The sequence below is a fragment of the Rhinopithecus bieti genome, unplaced genomic scaffold (assembly GCF_001698545.2).
Source record: "Rhinopithecus bieti isolate Rb0 unplaced genomic scaffold, ASM169854v2 scaffold_4180, whole genome shotgun sequence".
Taxonomy (NCBI): domain Eukaryota; kingdom Metazoa; phylum Chordata; class Mammalia; order Primates; family Cercopithecidae; genus Rhinopithecus; species Rhinopithecus bieti.
Genome location: NW_016804388.1, coordinates 884598 through 906390, shown reverse-complemented (window position 1 = coordinate 906390; position 21793 = coordinate 884598). Strand labels below are relative to the sequence as shown.

Below are 21793 nucleotides of genomic sequence, written 5' to 3'. Positions count from 1 at the left end.
TTGTGTGTAGGGGTTATGAAAGTTGTTTCTCATGGTAAGAGAATTCTTAAATTTTCTCACCTGTTGAATTACCACTACAGTAGGATTGTCTCCTAAAGAATCTCAAATTATAATGAAGAGCAGGTTGAGTTCTGATGCTACCCCTATCTGGCTATGAATGACAACTTTGAGCCTGGCTTCAGTTTCCTCCTCTGAAAATGAGGGGATTTGGAGGCCTAGATGAGCATCTCCCAAAGTGCTGTCCTCAGCATTCTCAATTCAGGACTTGCTCTGAGAGAGAAGGCACTATGAAGGCAAGCAGCAGGTGGGAAATAAACCCTAGACCCCTTCAGGAGTATCCTGGTACCCACTGGCATTTAAAGGCTCTGAGACATCTTAAAAGTTAAAAAGCCTACTACATGCATTTCCTCACATTTATTTTTCACTCAACACCTATTAATATTCTTACAACATACTGGGAGATATTGAACAAAGTACTAGCTCCTTCCTGGCTTTGAATTTTGTTTTCTATATGTCCAAGTGGCCAGCTTTAAAATAACTACTTTCTATTGTCAGTCTTTCTGGTTTTATAGCAATCTTTGATGGGAAGGTCTATTTATTTTGTCTGGAGAGTTAATCGTTTCCTCTGAGTACACCATTGAAGGAAGCTTTTTTTTTTTTTTAAATGTCTTTTACCTTTTCAGATCAGTGCAATAAGTTTTGGTTATTAGGGAAGATTGAGAATATCTCTGGTTTTTATTTTGTTTTTTGTACTTCTTGTTGGTTTGGTTTTTGTTGTGTTTTGCCCCTGCATGATCCCTATCTTCCTCTGCCTGGCTGTGGCTACAGATGGCTCTGAGAGTGCATGCTGCATGCTTAGGACCCCCCATGTCCCCTACCCAGACATACACAGCCTCTGCAAGGAGAGCTATTAACACTGAGAGGCAGTGTCTATTGTTCTCACGTATAGTAAGGTGCCAGAACTATGGTTTTTCTCTTTGTGAACCAGTCTGGGGGATGGACCATGTATATAATAGAGCCTAAGACCACTCTGAAGATCACCTGGAACTTGATAGGAAAATGAAGGTGGAAACAAAGCACACCACTTTACAGGAACACGCTATTACTAATTTCTACTTTTGCAGCACTTGAGAGGATTGTAGTCTTCTTCATACTAATCTTCTATAGCAACACAATTCTATTAACGTCCTTTGTCAGGTCCAGTGTTAATAGCTTGCACTAGTGAATTCTTAAAATGAAATTAGTCTGTAAATGTTTTCCCAAAATGCACAAAGTATACATGTCTACTACCTGAGAGGCTTTTTTAAAATCCACAAATCTTAATTTTTTATAATTTCTTTTCGTGATATTCTTGTCTGCTTTCTTTGCTTGGTTTTAAAGTAAAGGTCCAATTTTATAGCTTTTTATGTGAGGAAAAACAGGTTATTATCAGGCTAAACTGATGCGTCTTGTAAGGCAGAAAACACTGTTACAACTTAAAGTTTATCTTCCTGTCAAGTATATTTCATAGAATAGATTCTTAAACTAAAACCACTCCATTTCACATTGACTTTCCTGAACCAACTATTTTGACCTAATTGCTAGGAGTTCCTTTTTACAAGATCTAACACAGTCTTATATGTTCCCTGCTAAACCAGGAAAAGTCATCCTGAAGCTTTCTTAACATATTTCCTAGTTCAAAGCAACTCATCGTTCTTGCTCACATACGCATTTCAAACCAGCTGCAAAAACTAAGTGGATTGATTAGTTCTAAGTTATTTTTGCCCGGACTTTCAATGTTTCCTTGAGTGGCTACTGGATTATAGTATTCAGAACCCTGGCAAGTTAAAGATTAGAGTAGATAGCAAGAAGACTTTTCTTCTGCAACAGCTATTACCGAGTTTGGAAGCCATTGAGACTTGTTCAGAGAGATTGTGCTCTACCAGGATAGATCCCTGGATTCCCACTCTCCCCATCCCAGCCTGGCAGATACTCTCTCGAAAACCAGAGCATGGGGAGACCTGACACATCCTAGTCTTTCTTATCAGGAAGGTCGTGCTCAAGGTCAGAGTCTTAACAAGCCAAGCTTGGGGACTGCATGGAAAGCTCCATTCAGGCAGTTTGACTCCCAAGACCATGCTTCTGGCACAGCAGACCTGCAGAGCCACACCAAACCTGCTAGTTAATAGCAGTGCATCTTCCTGGAGGACAAGAGTTTTATGTTTGTCCTTCAGTCCATGCTGAAGTGGAAGAAATACTTTCTGATTTCTGGATTCCAGATCCTTCAGCTGTCATGACTAAGCACAGTGTCTAGGCAGGGTCTTCAGGGAGTGTTCTTTTTAATCCAGGTACTAGTGTCACATTAGCGTCCAGTGATAACCTGTTGATTGCAACTCTGTAGCTTCCTTTCCCTCAAATACTTCTCACTTTCTTTCTGATCTACTCAGAAGACAATCAACATAAACTATTAGAAACTGAGTTCTTAATTACTTGCAAAAGAAAAGCATTACTGTATTTTTCCCTCTCCATCCGTTGGATACTGCTTCTATGAAAAATAATAAAGAATTTCTTCTTAATGTGGCAACCACCACGTAGGTGATGATTTTCCATTGTGTTTCATAACAGCCTTAAGGGCCAAATGTTTAACAGGTTGTTTTAGTCTACTCTTGAACTGCTGTAAAGAACTACCTGAGACTGGGTAATTTATAAAGAAAAGAGATTTAATTGGCTCACAGTTCTGTGGGCTGTACAGGCTTCTGCTTCTAGGGAGGCCTCAGGAAACTTATGGCAGACAGTGAAGGGGAAATAAGCATGTCTTAATTACATGGTTGGAGCAGGAGGAAGAGAGAGAAGGGGGGAGTGCTGCACACTTTTAAACACACAGATCTTGGGAGAACTCTTATCACAAGATAGCACTAGGGGGATGGTGCTAAACCATTAGAAACTGCCTTCATGATCCAATCATCCCCTACCAGGCCCCACTCCAACACTGGGAATTATAATTCAACATGAGATTGGGATGGGGACACGAATCCAAACCATATCATTCTGTCGCTGGTCCCTCCCAGATTTCACATCCTCCTCACTTTGCAAAATAGAATGGTGCCTTCCCAGCAGTGCCCCAAAGTCTTAACTCATTTCAGCATTAACTCAAAAGTTGAAAGTCTCATCTGAGACAAGGCTACTCCCTTCTACCTAGGAGCCTGTAAAATCAAAAACAAGTTAGTTACTTCCAAGAGACAAAGGGGATATAAGCATTGGGTAAATACTTCCTTTTGAAAAGGGAGAAATCTGCCAAAACGAAGGACCTCCGGTCCCCATGCAATTCCAAAAGTAAGTAGATTAGTCATCAAATCTTAAAGCTCCAAAATAATCTCCTTTGACTCCTCAGCTCACACCCAGGCTACACTGATGCAAGGGGTGGGTTTCCAAGGCCTTTGAAGCCATGCAGGGCACAGCCCCCGCAGCTGCTTTCATGGACTGGCATTGAGTGCCTGTGGCTTTTCCAGGTGCATGGTACATGCTGTTGGCAGACCTACCTTTCTAGGGTCTGGAGGACAGTGGCCCTCTTCTCACAGCTCCACTAGGCAGTGCCCCAGTGGGGACTCCGTGTGGGGGCTCCAACCCCACATTTTCCTTCCACATTGCCCTAGAGGTTCTCCGTGAGGGCTCTGCTCCTGCAGCAGACTTCTGCCTGGACATCCAGGCATTTCCATACATCTCTGAAATCTAGGCAGAGGCTCCCAAGCCTCTACTGTCTGCCTCTGTACACCCACAGACTTAGCACCATGTCAAAGCTGCCAAGGCTTAGGGCTTGCACCCTCTGAAGCAACAGCCTTAGCTGTAACTTGGCCCCTTTTGACCATGTCTGGAGCTAGAGCAGCCATAATGCAGAGCACCATGTGCCGAGGCTGCACAGAGCAGCAGGGCCGGGCCTGGCTCACAAAACCATTTTTCCCTTCTAGGCCTCCAGGCTTGAGATGGAGGGGCTTGAGATGGGAGGGGCTGCCACAAAGGTCTCCGAAATGCCTTGGAGACATTTTCCCCCATTGTCTTGGCTGTTAACATTCTGTCCCTCCTTACTTAGCAAATTTCTGCAGCCAGCTTGAATTCCTCCCCAGAAAATTGGTTTTTATTTTTTACCACATGGCCAGGCTACACATTTTCCAAACTTTTATGCTCTGCTTCCCTTTTAAATATGAGTTCCAGTTTCAGATAATCTCTTTGTGCACACATATGAACACATGCTGTTAGAAGCAGCCAGGTCGCTTCTTGAATGCTTTGCTGTTTAGAAATTTCTTCCACCAGATACCCTAAATCATCTATCTCAAGTTTAAAGTTCCACAGATCACTAGAGCAGGGGCACAGTGCTGCCAGTCTCTTTGCTAAAGCATAGCAAGAATTAATGACCTTTACTCCGGTTCCCGGTAAGTTCTTCTCTGTCTGAGACTTCCACAGCCTGAACTTTATTGTCCATATCACTATCAGCATTGTGGTCAAAACATTTCTACAAGTCTCTAGGAAATTCCAAACTTTCCCTCATTTTTCTGTCTCTTTTGAGCCCTCCAAACTGTCTCAACATCTCCCCATTACCCAGTTCCAAAGCTGCTTCCACATTTTCAGATATCTTTTTGGCAATGTCCTACTTCTCTGGTACCAATTTACTGTATTAGTCCATTCTCACACTGTGATAAAGAACCATCTGAGACTGGGTCATTTATAAAGAAAAGGTTTAATTGGCTCACAGTTCTGCAGGCTGTACAGGCTCCTGCTTCTGGGGAGGCCTCAGGCAACTTGCAGTCATGGTGGAAGGGGAAGGAAGCACGTCTTACATGACTGGAACAGGAGGAAGGGAGTGGGGGAGGTGCTGCCCACTTAAAAAAACATCTTGGAAGAATTCTACCACAAGACAGTGTGAGGGAGATGATGCTAAACCATTAGAAACCACCCCCATGATCCAGTCACCTCCCACCAGGCCCTTCCCCCAACACTGGGGATTACAATTCAACATGAAATTTGGGTGGGAACACGAATCCAAACCATATCAGTTGTTTCCTAAACATAAATATATTAGCTCTTGTCCAACTTTTGAACTGTTGGGTTTATTTCATAGGTATTCTCCTGTGTGCTGTTCTGTCAGTGTGTCCTTGTTTCTGTGAGCTTAGTTTGGTAATTCTCCCTCTTCCCCTTGCTTAAAAGGGCTGAAGAGCTAGTGAGTAGGTTTTATAAATCTGAGCAGTGTCAGGGTTTCTTCGTCGTCTTCCGGGGCTGGGCCCTGGAGTCTGACTTTGTCCTGGCTTACCAGCCACTGTTTCCTTCATCCATGCCCTTCAGATCTCAAGGGGTGCTCTGTGTGTCTGTGTGTGTGCTTGTGCAATCTTCTTGACTTTTCCTTACCAGAAGTTTTAAGAAGTAGATGTGACTTCTCCAGAGAAAGATATCCTTTTCAATCTCCCTTATACGATAAAGGCCATCTCTTAAAGAACTACTGAATAAAATTTGTAATTTACTTTTATTTGACCCAGGCGGATGGTGCTACAAGTGATGACCTTGATTTGCATGATGATCGTCTGTCCTACCTGTCAGCTCCAGGTAGTGAATACTCAATGTATAGCACGGACAGTAGACACACTTCTGACTATGAAGACACAGACACAGAAGGCGGGGCCTACACTGATCAAGAACTAGATGAAACTCTTAATGATGAGGTTGGGACTCCACCGGAGTCTGCCATTACACGGTCCTCTGAGCCTGTAAGAGAGGACTCCTCTGGAATGCATCATGAAAACCAAACATATCCTCCTTACTCACCACAAGCGCAGCCACAACCAATTCATAGAATAGACTCCCCTGGATTTAAGCCAGCCTCTCAACAGGTAAGCAGCAAACATTCAACGTTTTGTAGATAGAGGTGCATTATTAAATTTTAGAATGTGGTGATTGAATTAAAAATATATATGTTGTCCTTTCTCCAGATCAAGAATTAATCTTCAATTTCAATTTGAGAGTACCAAGGACTTAATTCTAAATTTTGTGTGTTTGTCTTAACACAGCAATGTACTGGATTTTTTTTTTTTTTTTTTCCGAAAAGTTTAGGGCATGAGGTCATAGTTTTGTTATTCAGCACACTTAAAATGTATGTCTACCAATCACTATAAATTGAAGTGGGAGGTTAGCAGTAAACAGAAACACTATATTTAAAATATTTTAAACACTTCACAGAAAGCAGAAGCTTCATCTCCAGTCCCTTACCTTTCGCCTGAAACAAACCCAGCATCATCAACCTCTGCTGTTAATCATAATGTAAATTTAACTAATGTCAGACTGGAGGAGCCCACCCCAGCTCCTTCCACCACTTACTCACCACAAGCTGATTCTTTAAGAACACCAAGTACTGAGGCAGCTCACATAATGCTAAGAGATCAAGAACCATCATTGTCGTCGCATGTAGATCCAACAAAGGTACCTGTGCTGCGGTGTTGCACTAATTTGTTGCTCTCCATCAATCTGGCACATGATCATTTTTGCTTTGCCCTTTAAGTGTTCCTTTTGCTTTTTTACTGTGGGCTTGTACACTGTAATGCTTTCAAATCAATACAAATCATTTCAGTTTTGTAGTTTGCATGGCTTCCATTGGTATACTGATTATTTGAAAACAGGCCTTTTAATTGAGATTTGTGCTTATTGTTTATTATTTTTATTTTTGGCTTTCAGTATCTTCCAGAATTCCTTAATAAGTAATCGAAACCCATTATAAACATATTTATGTGAACACAGATTATGATGCCCATAAATTTTCTTTAGGATTTTTCAGTGTCAAAATGAAGTGTAATCAATAGTTTAGTGCGTTAATTTTCTACTAAATTTAATATTTATCTTAACTCACTGTTTAGTACATGCTGAAAAATAAAAGCCCCTACCTGCATTATAAATTTTGAGCTTTCACTTAAACCAGCATTTTCCACTAATCTTGTCTATCCTGATAATAAACGGTAAAACGTACCATTTTCACATATTAAATCATAGTATAATATTTAATCATAGTCTAATAAAATAGACTAGAATTAAAAACAAGACTTTGTCCTTAAATGTGAATTTTTTTTATACAGGTATACAGAAAGGATCCATATCCCGAGGAAATGATGAGACAAAACCATGTTTTGAAACAGCCAGCCGTTGGTCATCCAGGGCACAGGCCAGACAAAGAGCCTAATCTGACCTATGAACCCCAACTCCCATACGTAGAGAAACAAGCCAGCAGAGACCTTGAGCAGCCCACATACAGATACGAGTCCTCAAGTTATACGGACCAGTTTTCTCGAACCTATGAACATCGTCTGCGATACGAAGATCGCGTCCCCATGTATGAAGAACAGTGGTCATATTATGATGACAAACAGCCCTACCCATCTCGGCCACCTTTTGATAATCAGCACTCTCGAGACCTTGACTCCAGACAGCATCCGGAAGAGTCCTCAGAACGCGGGTACTTTCCACGTTTTGAAGAGCCAGCCCCTCTGTCCTATGACAGCAGACCACGTTATGAACAGGCACCTAGAGCGTCTGCCCTACGGCACGAAGAGCAGCCAGCTCCTGGGTATGACACGCATGGTAGACACAGGCCGGAAACCCAGCCCTACCCTTCAGCAGGGCCCAAGCCCGCAGAGCCCAAGCAGTATTTTGAGCAGTATTCACGCAGTTACGAGCAAGTCCCACCCCAAGGATTTACCTCTAGAGCAGGTCATTTTGAGCCTATCCATGGTGCTGCAGCTGTCCCTCCGCTGATACCTTCATCTCAGCATAAGCCAGAAGCTCTGCCTTCAAATACCAAACCGCTGCCTCCACCCCCAACTCAAACTGAAGAAGAGGAAGATCCAGCAATGAAGCCACAGTCTGTCCTCACCAGAGTTAAGATGTTTGAAAACAAAAGATCTGCATCCTTAGAGACCAAGAAGGATGTAAATGACACTGCCACTTTTAAGGTAAATATGTCTTTACTGCCTTGGATGCATAGGCACACAGTTTAAAAGGCTTCTTAGCTCTCGCCTCCCCCAGTACATGATATCTGTTCTGTAATTATCTGTTCCTTAGGCATATTTGTCTTTTTTTTTTTCTAAACAGCCTCCAGAAGTAGCATCTAAACCTTCAGGTGCTCCCATCATTGGTCCCAAACCCACTTCTCAGAATCAATTCAGTGAACATGACAAAACTCTGTACAGGTGAGTGCACTTTGCGCTCTTTGTGGCATAGAACTGACCAGGAATTTATCCCTCTTAGTCAATGAGAAAACCTTTCACTGTGTTAGTAGAGGAGAGGTGTGAATAGGAGGAGTTTGTCCTTAAATACAAGCTATCAGCTCTCCTAAACAGTGATTCTAAAAAAAAAAAAAAAAAAGAAGAACTTTATTATGCCTTTTCTGACAAATCTTTATACCTTTAGCAAACTTTCGGAAGGATAGTCTCCAAGCAGATGATTAAATAAACATTTTTAAGCTCTGACATTTGTATTATGTTTTTTAGTTTTAAAAGTGCTTTTCAACATGTGAACTCTTAGTTTCCAGTGGTGAGGAAACAGACTCAGACTGGTTAAGATAACTAAATCATTCAGTGAGTGTGCATCAGGTGCTTGCCCTTGTGCTAAGCACATCAGCATATTGAGGTGACAGTGTTGTTCTGCATTGTAGAGAGAGATACTGAGGCTGAGAGGGTTAAGTAGCTTACAAGACTTCTTAGAGCTGGAAGAGAAACTTGGCCCGCTGCTCCTCAGCCTGAGCTTTTTCCCATGGCCTCATTGCACTGCCAATAAGTGACAGATTAGATTTGAATACAGGTCTTCTGATTTTTTTTTTTTTTTTTTGCCTGAATATATGTTTGCACTTATGATAAAGAAGAGAACTGTCTAATATGCGTTTACTTAGTGACTTGCTTTCTTCCTCATCTGCTTTCTATGCCTTCTAGAACTTGAGACCATATAGAGTTATTCGTTCATATGAGAATCATTGAGATCCTGGACTGAGTTCTTAAAAATCCCTGTGAAAGTTCTTAAAGTCTATCATTGACTGTTCTTGGCCTTCGTATATGTACTTCTCAAGATGCTCGCTGTCCTGGTTGCATTCCCCTTTGTCTTTCTGGTTACTTCTAAACTGCTGTCCCCTAATCATATAATCGTTTAGCTTATTAAATTGTGTTAAAGGACTCATGAGCCAGAAAGAGGCTGCCTTTTGAGGATACTCTGTTAGGACATGGGATTTGAAATATCCATTCTAACTGTTGGACTGCTCAGATCCTCAGTAATCACAGCAGTTAGTAATTATTGACCTTTTGGTCAAGGTAAGATTTACATGTTCTACTTCCTTCACAACATTACTATCTAAAAAGGTGTTCCATTTGTCATTCATTATCTGCTAGGGTCCCAGAACCTCAAAAGCCTCAACTGAAGCCGCCTGAAGATATCGTTCGGTCGAATCATTATGACCCTGAAGAAGATGAAGAATATTATCGAAAACAGCTCTCATACTTTGACCGAAGAAGTTTTGAGAATAAGCCTCCTGCACACATTGCTGCCAGCCATCTCTCCGAGCCTGCAAAGCCAGCTCATTCTCAGAATCAATCAAATTTTTCTAGTTATTCTTCAAAGTAAGCTATTTCACCTGGCTTTTAAAAAATAGGATGCAGCATATTAATCTCGTGCAGTTCAATATATTTTGAAGAAAAATAGTTTCAATGTAATATATGATTTCTGTAGGCTCTAGTGGTTCAGCATTGTACATGCTTTTTTAGTTCTGGGATGTGTGTTTTGCTTTTAAAGTCTGCTGTTAGATGTACACAGTTTTTGCATTCACAAAGATGCTAACATCACAGGGTTTTGACGGAAGACAGTGTCAACTACAAGGACCCTCATTGTTAGGTAATCTTCAGTCTTCACTTCTGTACACACACATAATGACCTCATGCTGGTTCTTTTCTTTTCTGTTTTATTTTTTAAATATAAAACAGATGTGAGGAGAATCCTGTTTGAGGGAAATACCGAAGAGGTTTTTTGTTTTTATAAGATTTCTGATCCAGTTTTACAGGTGAGGGAAAATGACAGGGCAGAGCTGGGACTGAACCCAAGTTTCTTGACTCCCAGTCATCTTTCCCCCGTGCTTGCTGCTCCCCTCTGTTTGCTCATCCCCGGGTTTCATGTTAGTTTGTTCTCCTTTCTTGTGCCTGCATGGGTTTGTGTCTCCTGCTGGTTCTGTGTATCTGGTTGAACCCTGACTGATAAGAGAATTTGGTACTGATAGTTGGGTCTAAGCCCACACAGGCTTCATACCTCAACAGAACAAAACCCGCAAGAGCAAAAACAGATGTGGATTTGTCAAAAGAAATCCATGTACACAGTTACAGGGGCTGGCTAAGCAAGTCGTATTTCAGAGGGCAGTTGGTCAGGAAGGGAAGGTTTTGAGCTGCTGCAGAGTGTGAGATCACGGAAGGCCTAAATTCTCATTCAGAGGGCTCTACTGATTAGGCCAGGCCCTCCCAAGACCATCTCCCGTCAACTGACTGGGGACATAAAACCTGGAAAATCCCTTCATAGCAGTACCCAGCCAGATTGACGTATTAGAATTCATCACACATAGTATTGTGTCTAGATTAAAAGCACCTAGATTTTTCCTTAATTAGTTACATGGACTTGGGATTATCTTGGGAAATTATTTGTCATTTACTATTGTGTGAAAATTGTTTTAGAATGTACTTTAAAACCACTAACATTAAAACCTAATTTTAATTACCACTGCTTTTTCTAAGACATCATTCAAAGTGAAGACTTAAAACATTTGTTTTCACTCTCCTGTGTTTAAGGCTTTATGTTTACAGAAGAAAGCAGTTTATGAGAATACAAATGCAAACTGAGAGTGCTGCAATGAGGGTTATATTAAATGCAAATCGTGTCTTCCACTAGTGTTGTGAACCTCCCCTTAGCACAACACTAGAAAGAGGTTGTGGCATCTAGATGGTGTCTAGACTGAAGTGAGCTAGGCACAATGTAAACCCACACAGGCGCACAGCTGGGTTCATACCTCAACAGAAAAAAACCCACAAGAACAAAAACTGATGTGGATTTGTCATTAGGAATTCGTTTACATTTACAGTGTTACAGGAGTTCATTTACAGTTATCACAGTAGCATCTAAATGGTGTCTAGCCTAAAGTGAGCTAGGCACTGAGCCTTAGGAGCTCACCTTTGGGTGTACCCTTTAGTTATTATTTTTACTAAACACCGTTAAACACATTCATTCCTTTCAGAAGAAGGTTCATGGGTGTAGTTTAAAGATATCTCTTATTTATCGTTTTACATACTTGGTAAATAGAATACAACCTTAAAAGATTATATGGCCAGGCGCAGTGGCTCACGCCTGTAATGCCAGCACTTTGGGAGGCCGAGGCGGGCGGATCATGAGGTCAGGAGATTGAGACCATCCTGGCTAATACGGTGAAACCCCATCTCTACTAAAAATACAAAAAATTAGCTGGGCGTGGTGGTGGGCACCCGTAGGTAGTCCCAGCTACTCGAGAGGCTGAAGCAGGAGAATGGCATGAACCCGGGAGGCGGAGCTTGCAGTGAGCTGAGACTCTGTCTCAAAAAAAAAAAAAGGATTATATTTAGATCTAAAAAGTAAACTGTTTTGCCAGGGAATCGATTGAAATGCATGTTTGCTTTGTTTTTCTAGAAAGAAGACTTAGCTTATTTGTGATGTATAACTTCAGGGTGTAGAACATTGCCTTGCATACAGTGGGGGCTTAATAATTGTTGAGTGAATGAAGCTTAAAACGGCGTGGTGTACTAGGTGCATCCGCCACCCTCCTTTCCATTAACACAGCTCTGGAAGGAGCCTGTATTACCTGGTCATTGTTTTCACAGGGATACATTGTGAAATAGATGACATCTGTCTTTGTGAATTTACTCCCTGCTGCTGTGAGTGAGAAAAGTATAATTTGGGATGGAGACCAGTATACTTTTTTTTCCTTTGTAGTGTGAAATTGAAACTCTTTATAATTGTGCTACATTTTCCTATATAGGTATTTAATGGTTAGAGAAGTGGAAAGGAGAATAAGGGTCATGGAAGATAACTAAGAGGGAAGTTGTTTCTGTAACTTCCCCTTGTAATGGTTTTTCATCCTCTTATCCAATGAGTACGACTTCATCGACTGGAAAATAGCTTAAAATGTAGAACTCTGTCCTGCATTTCAAAACCATTGACTGTCTGTCACTAAATAGACTGCCTTCAGGCATTTCTTTCTTTCGGTAAAATACAGGAATGGCAAAATTTTCTTCCTCCAGATGATGTGTGCTTATGCTTCATTAAAAACACACCTCAGAAATGGTGAGAATTAGAGACAGAAAATAATCTTTGTTAGCACAGGACAGATGCCCCAGGAAGCAAGCAGATAACCCAGTCTTACAGTTGCATAGAGCTGGATTACAACTGGAAAGGTTAGGAGACAGTAGCTTAGACATTTCACCTCCAAAGTCAATGGGAGGTTTCCCGGATTCTAAGACCGTGCAAGAAGAGCAGTGTCCCTCCAGGGCTGGGCACATGTCTCCGCCCAGAGATCGAGTCAACTTCTTCAGAACAACCAGGGGTTTTTTGTTATCAAATCTACCTTTCAGGACTCAACTCACTCTGAGACTTCCAGGTCTCAAATGATGGTGGTTTTTAGCTTTTAAAGAACTAAATGTAAGAGACTGATGTTCAGTTGTTTGTGTGTTTGTGAGACATCATTAGATGAGAGAGAGTCTGAGCATCAAGCATGCAGCTTCACCAGTAAGACTCCACCACCACAGGGCCCAGCTTACGATTGCCGATGCGGGAGGTCTTGCTAGAAAGGAACATGTGAAGTCTGGCCAGGTTTCAAGCCAGGCATGTTTATATCTGTCCATTTACCATTCCCCTCCCAGGGGCTCGGTGTAGCTCTTCTGTTGTGTTACTTTTTCCTGTGTCTTCACTTGCAGTGTTTCTTTTGCCCAGCCTTTTTTTTTTTTTTCTTTAATAGGACATTTCACTCCCACTTATTCAGCACCTGCTGATTATCCTTGATCGCCACTCTTTGATTTGATAAATTTCTTTGCTCACTATTAGCAGCTGCAACAGAGGTGCAGAAGGAGCAAAGCTCAAACACATTGCTCTTCACTGCAGTACCAGTTAAAGTACATGGAGGGTGGGCCAGCAGATGGCATAACTAAGTGACTGTGTTTTATCTATCTTTAATTTCCTTGGCCAAATGAGAGTTAGTGATATGTTCCTTTATAGACCAAATTATGGTGAAATCGTGGATGTTGGTTATTTTTAAATGACATTTGAGTTCCATTTGCTGCAAATTTACTTAGTTAGATTGACCATTTTCTTTCATTTTTCTGTTGCGCTTGCTTTGCCATCACCTAGATTTCTTGGCTCTTACACTAGCTATGACTACTTGAAAAGGAACGTCAAGTGGTAAGACTGGCAATTAATGTGAGGCTGTTCCGTAAGGTGTCCCTCGCTGTGTCACTGGCATTATGTGCACGTTCAGGTTTTAATGTCATTGTCAAGGGCTTAGTCTAAATTCATGAAAGCAAGATAAAGAAGCCAATCATGAGACTTCTTCAATGCAAATGGATGAAAATGACCGGGATGTTCCAAATGCGTTTGTTATTGTGGGTGCACATAAAGCTAGTGCGGCTTTGGCATTCAGCAGTAAGGTTTAGATGGCAATGTTGCAATTATGGGTCTTCTAAAAAGATTTGTGTGAATTTTGTGTTACATATTAACAATTGGCAATCTGAAAAAAATAAGCATACATGGCACAATTTGACTTAAATGAACCTTGTAAGATAAAGCAGTATCTGCGGCTCTAGCAGTCATTTAACCAAACAATGGACCTGGTAACTCAAGAGGAAATTTTAAAGTAAAAGCTCCAGTTTTTTTGGTTTTACGGAAACACAGATACGCCCATTGTGTGTGGCTGCTTTGAGGCTATAACCGCATAGTTTGAATAGTTGTGACAAAGACTGTATGGACCAAAAGACCAGAAACATTTACTTTCTGGTGTTTCAGTGAAAAAGTTTGCCAACCCGTAGTCTGCGACATCTGTTTTTGTAGTGCTCCGAGTATGCCAGATGCCAGATACAAAATCAGAAGTGGGTCTAGGGCCGGGCGCGGTGGCTCATGCCTGTAATCCCAGCACTTTAAGAAGCCGAGGCAGGCAGATCACTTGAGGTCAGGAGTTTGAGACCAGCCTGGCCAACATGGCGAAACCCCATCTCTACTAAAAACACAAAAATTAACCAGGTATGGTGGCTGGCACCTGTAATGGCAGCTACTCGGGAGGCTGAGGCAGAAGAGTCGCTTGAGCCTGGGAGGCAGAGGTTCCGGTGAACCGAGATCACGCCACTGCACTCCACTCTGGGCGACGGAGTGAGACCCTAGCTCAAAAAAAAAAAAAGTGAGTCTCAGGAAAATTTGTGCCATGATATGTTTTCAGAATATTTGCAAGACTTTCTTAAATCTGTCAATGTTACTATCTTTTGTAAATAACAATTAAATATTAAAATATACCCAAAATTTCACCTGCCTTTGGTTGCCATTTTCTGGATGTTTTACTAATATTCTTAAAGTATTTGTGTGTCTGGACATTTCTTGTGCCGATAAATGGTTGAATCTGTTTTTATATTTCAGTAGAGTAGCTACCCATACTCATGAGAATAAATTGTGAAATTTCTAGTTTTTTTTAACTTAGAGATACATGGAGAAATGAGAACTTGTTTTGTAAATGTGAGTCCATTTACAGGTGTTGGCATTTTCTTCATTTGTTAACAGGGGAAAGCCTCCTGAAGCTGATGGTGTAGATAGATCTTTTGGTGAGAAACGCTATGAACCCCTCCAGGTCACTCCCCCTCCTCCTCCATTGCCCTCGCAGTACGCCCAGCCATCTCAACCTGTCACCAGCGCGTCTCTCCACATACATGCTAAGGGAACACATGGTGAAGGTAGGAAGTACGGAAGTAGACATTATAACACAGTAATGCTTAAGAAGTAAAATTCTGGTGGTTTCTAGGCAAAATGGTTTTTACGTTAAAAAATACATGATTGAAACCTTTGGGCTGGGAACAGTAAAACTAAGAATTTTGTTAAAAGTGTGTCTCCTGTTTTACAAGACCATTATTTTGGACAAGCCTTTTAGCTAAACAGATTTTAATCTGTTTTGTGCTAGTCTCTGAATCTTCTGGAAGTAGTGTTTGCCAGTATATCTAAAGATGGTTTGTAAAACGTATTGTTATGTTTTATCTTCACACACCCAAATAGAAAAGCCATGATGTTTCACATAAAATGTATCCCATAGCAGCTTGACTTTCGCATTTACATACCAGGTAGATCACATACAGCTCCAGCTTATTCATCTTAAGAGCTGTGTAACATTTTGCCCTCAGCGTATAACACAAAGTGTTTATCTCTTCTGCCGTGAACAGGCATTTTCGTAGCACAGACTTCTCTCTTATTCCCTTAGGAGGCACCTCCCAGGACTTGTGAGTCTTCAAGCAGACGTGTTATAGTTCTGGATTGAGACTTATTAATAGATTTTGTTTCACACACAACTATGTTTACAGATGAAGACAGTTTTAATTCTTACTTTCCAGTCTTTATGCCTTTTCTTTCTTTCTTTTTTTCCTCTCTTTTTTGAGACACAGCCTTGCTCTCGCCCAAGCTAGAGTGCAGTGGCACAATCTCAGCTCACTGCAACCTCTGTGTCTCGGGTTCAGGTGATTCTCCTGCCTCAGCCTCCCGAGTAGCTGGGACTACAGGCGTACACCACTACGCCCAGCTAATTTTTGTATATTTTGTAGAGACAGGGTTTCATCATGTTGGCGAGGCTGTTCACAAACTCCTGACCTCAGGTGATCTGCCCACCTCGGCCTCTTAGGTGCTGGGATTACAAGCGTGAGCCAAAGCACCTAGCCTTCTTTCTTTTCTTGCTGATTGCACTGGCCAGGACCTCCAATGAACTCTGAAACATAAGTGGTGAAATTGGACCTCTTTTGCTAGTTCCTGATCTTAAGGAGGAAGGACTTCATGTTTTACCCTTAGAATGTTAGCGGTAGGATTTTTGTAGATGTCCTTTGTCATGTTTAAGATGTTCCCTATATTCAGAGTTTGCTGCAAGCAGTTGGTCAGATGTTTTTCCTGCATGTATTAAGATGACCATATGATTTTTCTTCTCATACTGTGATAAATTATATTACCATGTTCATGAGGAATTTGGATTAATAATTCTCTTGTCTTGTAGTGTCTTTAATTATTTCACAGAGTTCAGTTGGTACTATATTACACTGCCTCTGGCGGTGCATAAAAAATCCTGTGGTTCCACTTCTTAACCAACATTTGGCATTATCGCACTTTTCAGTTTTTCCATTCTAGTGTGTGTGAAATAGTATTTAATGCCTTTGGTTGGTTTTGTTTTACGTTTTTCTAATTAACAGTGAGTATCCTTATTATATGATTATTGGACATTCCGGTTTTCACAAAGACTAGTAACAGTCTTTGGAGGCCAGGAATCTTAGCAGCTGGACCCTAACTCCAGGGCAGCAGGGTATACTCATGGTACCACCTGTCCGTGCTGCCCTCATCCCTCAGCATCACACCTAGCCTCCAGGGCTCAAGAGTCAGGCTCTGGCTGTGCCACCCACACTTGGGCCTCGACTCCAGCACCAGGACAAGTTAAGCTGGGAGAGGGCTGTTACACCTTTTTTCAGAAAGGTTTTTAAATGCTTATGTTTGTTTTTCAGGTAATTCAGTGTCATTGGATTTTCAGAATTCCTTAGTGTCCAAACCAGACCCACCTCCATCTCAGAATAAGCCAGCAACTTTCAGACCACCAAACCGAGAAGATACTGCTCAGCCAGCTTTCTATCCCCAGAAAAGTTTTCCAGATAAAGCCCCAGTTAATGGAACTGAACAGACTCAGAAAACGGTCACTCCAGCATACAATCGATTCACACCAAAACCATATACAAGTTCTGCCCGACCGTTTGAACGCAAGTTTGAAAGTCCGAAATTCAATCACAATCTTCTGCCAAGTGAAACTGCACATAAACCTGACTTGTCTTCAAAAACTCCCACTTCTCCAAAAACTCTTGTGAAATCGCACAGTTTGGCACAGCCTCCTGAGTTTGACAGTGGAGTTGAAACTTTCTCTATCCATGCAGAGAAGCCTAAATATCAAATAAATAATATCAGCACAGTGCCCAAAGCTATTCCTGTGAGGTGAGACTTTTGCCTTTGCTCAAAGCGTTGCCCCTGTGATTTTTCTCTTGTGAGTTTGTTGTGGTTTATTTGACTTGGGACTTTGAAGTGATCTTTTTAACTCAACCTTTAAACTGAAGAGTGTTGTTGCAATGAATGCTGTTACATAGAAGGTCCTCCAGGAGTTACAAGATATTGGTAAAATAATAAAGCTAACAGTCATGTATGGTTGGTAGGTATTGTCATCATCCCTGTTTTACTAAGAACTGAGGTTGAGTGACAGTAAGCAGATTGCCCAGGGTCACACAGCTAGAGTGAGGTGAGCCTCGATTTAGCCGCTGGTCATCCGACCTCTGAGCCCTTGCTTGCTTTTGTTTTTTGTTTTTTTTTTTTTTTGGAGACAGAGTCTCCCTCTGTCGCCCAGGCTGGAGTGCAGTAGTGCGATCTTGGTTCACTGCAACCTCCACCTCCTGGGTTCAGGCGATTCTCCTGCCTCAGCCTCCTGAGTAGCTGGGACTACAGGCGTACACCACCACGCCCAGCTAAATTTTTTGTATTTTTAGTAGAGAGAGGGTTTCACCACGTTGGTCAGGCTGGTTTTGAACTCTTGACCTCAACTGATCCACCCACCTTGTCCTCTGAAAGTGTTAGGATTACAGGTGTGAGCCACCACACCTGGCCCCCCCCTCCCCCCTTTTTTTTTTCCAAGATAGAGTCTCGCTCTGTCACTCAGGCAGGAGTGGCGTGGTCTCTACTCTCTACAACCTGCAACCTCCGCCTCCCAGGTTCAAGCAATTCTCGTGCCTCAGCCTTCCAAGTAGCTGGGACTACAGGTATGCACCACTATGCCCTGCTAGTTTTTGTATTTTTAGTAGAGGCAGGGTTTTGCCATGCTGCCCAGGCTGGTCTTAAACTCCCAGGCTCAAGTGAGCCTCCCAAAGTGCTGGGATTACAGGTGTGAGCCACTGCACCCAGCTGAGAACCCATACTCTTAACCAGCCATGGCCTCTTGTATTCTCCTGACCTGCTGTTAAGGGGCATGTGGAAGACATCTAAAAACGTTAAGTATCTATGTTCCTCTTTCATTATTTGTTCCACAATGATGCTAAGAAGAAAAATAGAATAACCCTGACTGTTTAAAGAGCAGCAGTTAGTAAGATGGCTGAGCAAATGAGACAAAACAAGCCCTCCTGGAGCCTCCCTGCAGCTCCTCTTTCCTGTCTTTCATTCCGTGGCGATTGACTGGATGGATTCTGGCCACACATTAGCTCATCTCAGCCTCCTACAGCCAGTTCCATTTTCATGCCACCATAAAGCAGAAGCACTTATAGACAGGGAGAACCAAAGGTCAGGATGGCCACCTGAGTCTGCTTTCCAAGAGCAGGGATGGTTATGGCGGTCACTGCCTTCCTAACTCCGCACATCCACAGGTGGTCAGGGACAGACGCAGCTGACCCCTGCTGTGCAGTTCAGGCCGCACTCTGCTCCCTGGATGCTGTGCCGCAGGATGTCGTCCCTGGCACCCGGTCATACTGGAGTGGAGCTGCAGCTGCCTTCATGTGGTTCTGTTTCGTTGGCTTTTCTGCTCACCTTTAAGCCCTGGCTCAAAACTGTACTTCAGGAAGTCGTGGTAGCCTCTATTTTTGAAGCAGTCATTGATACCACATCCCCTGTGCCTTTGGTGTTCTGTGATTACTGAGTTAATCTGCTGTCTCTCTTTTCATGGATGTTTGGGATGTGCCCATACAAGGGTCTTCAGCTCATGGAACCTTGGAAGCCTTGCCTTCTGCAGCAGGGTGGGCACTTGGTCCTCAGGGAATGCTGAGGCCGGACCATATTCATGTGCACTTAAAATCCTAGGGAGATGTTATCAAGTCTGAGATGCTGTCAGCTGTGAGATGCACCATTGTTTTGTGTCACTAAGAATGGAAGAACAGCCCGGGCACAGTGGCTCATGCCTCTAATCCCAGCACTTTGGGAGGCTGAGGCAGGTGGATCACGATGAGATTAGGAGTTTGAGACCAGCCCGGCCAATATGGTGAAACCCCGTCTCTACTAAAAATACAAAAATTAGCCAGGCATGGTGGCACACGCCTGTAGCCCCAGCCACTCGGGAGTCTGAGGCCGAAAAATCATTTGAACCCGGGAGGCAGAGGTTGCAGTGAGCCAAGATCGTGCCACTGCACTCCAGCCTGGGCAGCAGAGTGAGACTCTGTCTCAAAATAATAATAATGATAATAATACTCTCTGAGATAACCCTGTCAGTAAAATCTGTTGCCAGAAACTTACCTTGTTAAAGTAACTTCTTATGGAGAAACAAAAGTAAAATGAAAGCACGCAATACAGTAGTAGTAAAAGCAAAGCGCCTGTGTACTGTTAGGAATTCACTCACCAGCCATTTCTGAACTTTCAGTCCTTCAGCTGTGGAAGAGGATGAAGATGAAGATGGTCATACTGTGGTGGCCACAGCCCGCGGCATATTTAACAGCAATGGTGGCGTGCTGAGTTCCATAGAAACTGGCGTCAGTATAATTATCCCTCAAGGAGCCATTCCCGACGGAGTTGAGCAGGAAATCTATTTCAAGGTCTGCCGAGACAACAGCATCCTCCCACCTTTAGATAAAGAGAAAGGTAAATGTGTTTATTTTTCACCTTAGTTTTGATAACTTAAGAGTTGCCCTGTGTGCACTTCAAAGCTTATAGTGCTTGGCTAAGGGGGTAATGCAGCACCTCTCTCTACCTCCACCCTGGGCCACTAATAATAGCATGTTCCTTTCATCAGAGAGGTCCTTTCAGATGAGTGCTGTAGCGAGGGGTGCCCTGGGGATGGTGTTGCAAGCAGGCAGGAGGTGGCCTGAGGCAAGGCTGTGGTGGCCACACTGCCTGCTTTTACTTTTGGTGTGAAGTAAAACAATGATGGCATAGGACAGGCCACGGGATGTCTCTCACTTGTGCCTGCTGAGCAGCCTGGGCTGACCTGACCAAATTTGTCTTTGAGTCAGTCGGTCTTTGCGTTTCTGGAGATGGGTTAGGTAACACCCACTCAGAAAGGCTTTGCTGTGTCTTCACCTGATTGGAGAACCTAAACGTCTTGACAGGTACTGTCTTACTCATCACCCCAGAACCTAGCGCTAGTACATGCTCAGCAGAGTGCACGAAGGAGTCTCAGAGGAGATGACAGTATGTTTCTGAGCTTCTTAAGGAAACTGTTATTTTCATAATCCTCCTGGATCTATCAGGATATTTTAACGAACTGTGTCGTGATTTAGCATCTTTTAGCAGTGCTTTTACTTCCGTAAATCAGTTAACACTTTCTTACGTTTTGCCAGAATACTGATATCTGATTCTGTACTCTGATTTTGGGGACATGCTGTTTTAAAAACCAGTAGGACTGACTCTGTTGGCCCTGCATGAATCTCTTTAAGCATCTATGGAGCAAATTTTAAAAATGGAAAATATGTCACATTTCTAACAAGTACATTTGACTATGTTTTATACTATAGACCCATATGATTGAATGCAGTAGCCACTACCTGCACGTGGCTAGCTAGCACTTGAAGTGTGACAATTTTGGATTGAAAGATGCTGGAAATGTGAAATAAACACCAAGTTCCAAAGATATCATATATTGGTTACATGTTGAAATAACAGTGTTTTGGTTATATTGAGTTAAAATACTATAGTATTTGTTATCACCTGTGTCTTTTTACTTTCTAACGTGGCTGCTGGGAAATTTAAAATTCCATATGTGGCTGCTGTTACATTTTTTTTGTGGTCAGTGTGATTGTAGAGAACTAACTCCATTAGGCTTTCAAGCATATAATTAGAAGCAGGGTGAGGAAAACCGGGGGTCTAGAAGAAAGACCACATCCAACCTCTCTGCCCATCCCCTTTTCCAACTCCAGGTGAAACACTGCTGAGTCCCTTGGTGATGTGTGGTCCCCATGGCCTCAAGTTCCTGAAGCCTGTGGAGCTGCGCTTACCACACTGTGCGTCCATGACTCCTGACGGTTGGTCTTTTGCTCTAAAATCATCCGACTCCTCGTCGGGTATGCTGTCTTCACTCTGTCCTTTGGGGGCTTTGGGGACTGTCGTTGATTAATACCTGGGCTGATGATGCTACCCATGCTTATGTTAGCAGATCTCTCCCTCTGTTCCTGTGGCCTTGTAGGCATCACCAGTATTTCCACATTTATTTATGGTGCATATATTGTAAATAAATATGGAAAGATAGAAGAGTTTCTTCCTTTTAAAAATTGATAATTTGGGCCAGGCGTGGGGGCTCACGCCTGTAGTCCCAGCACTTTGGGAGGCCAAGGCGGGTGGATCACCTGAGGTCAGGAGTTTGAGACCAGCCTGGCCAACATGGTGAAACCCCATCTATACTAAAAATACAAAAATTAGTCAGACGTGATGGCACACGCCTGTAGTCCCAGCTACTCGGGAGGCTGAGGCAAGAGAATTGCCTGAGCCAGGGAGGCAGAGGTTGCAGTGAGCTGAGATCATGCCACTGCACTCCAGCCTGGCCAACAGAGCGAGACTCTGTCTCCAAAAA

General features: G+C 42.6%; 1 protein-coding gene across 1 annotated transcript in view; it reads left to right on the top strand.

Annotated features, from left to right (window-relative positions):
- TJP1 (tight junction protein 1) overlaps positions 1-21793 on the top strand; it is a 111500-nt gene that overhangs the window by 86112 nt on the left and 3595 nt on the right. Inside the window, 9 exon segments of the mRNA XM_017867690.1 lie at positions 5505-5855; positions 6202-6441; positions 7089-7961; positions 8101-8198; positions 9387-9614; positions 14818-14987; positions 16782-17259; positions 19652-19869; positions 21144-21227. Of these exon segments, the coding sequence (XP_017723179.1) occupies positions 5505-5855; positions 6202-6441; positions 7089-7961; positions 8101-8198; positions 9387-9614; positions 14818-14987; positions 16782-17259; positions 19652-19869; positions 21144-21227 (2740 nt within the window).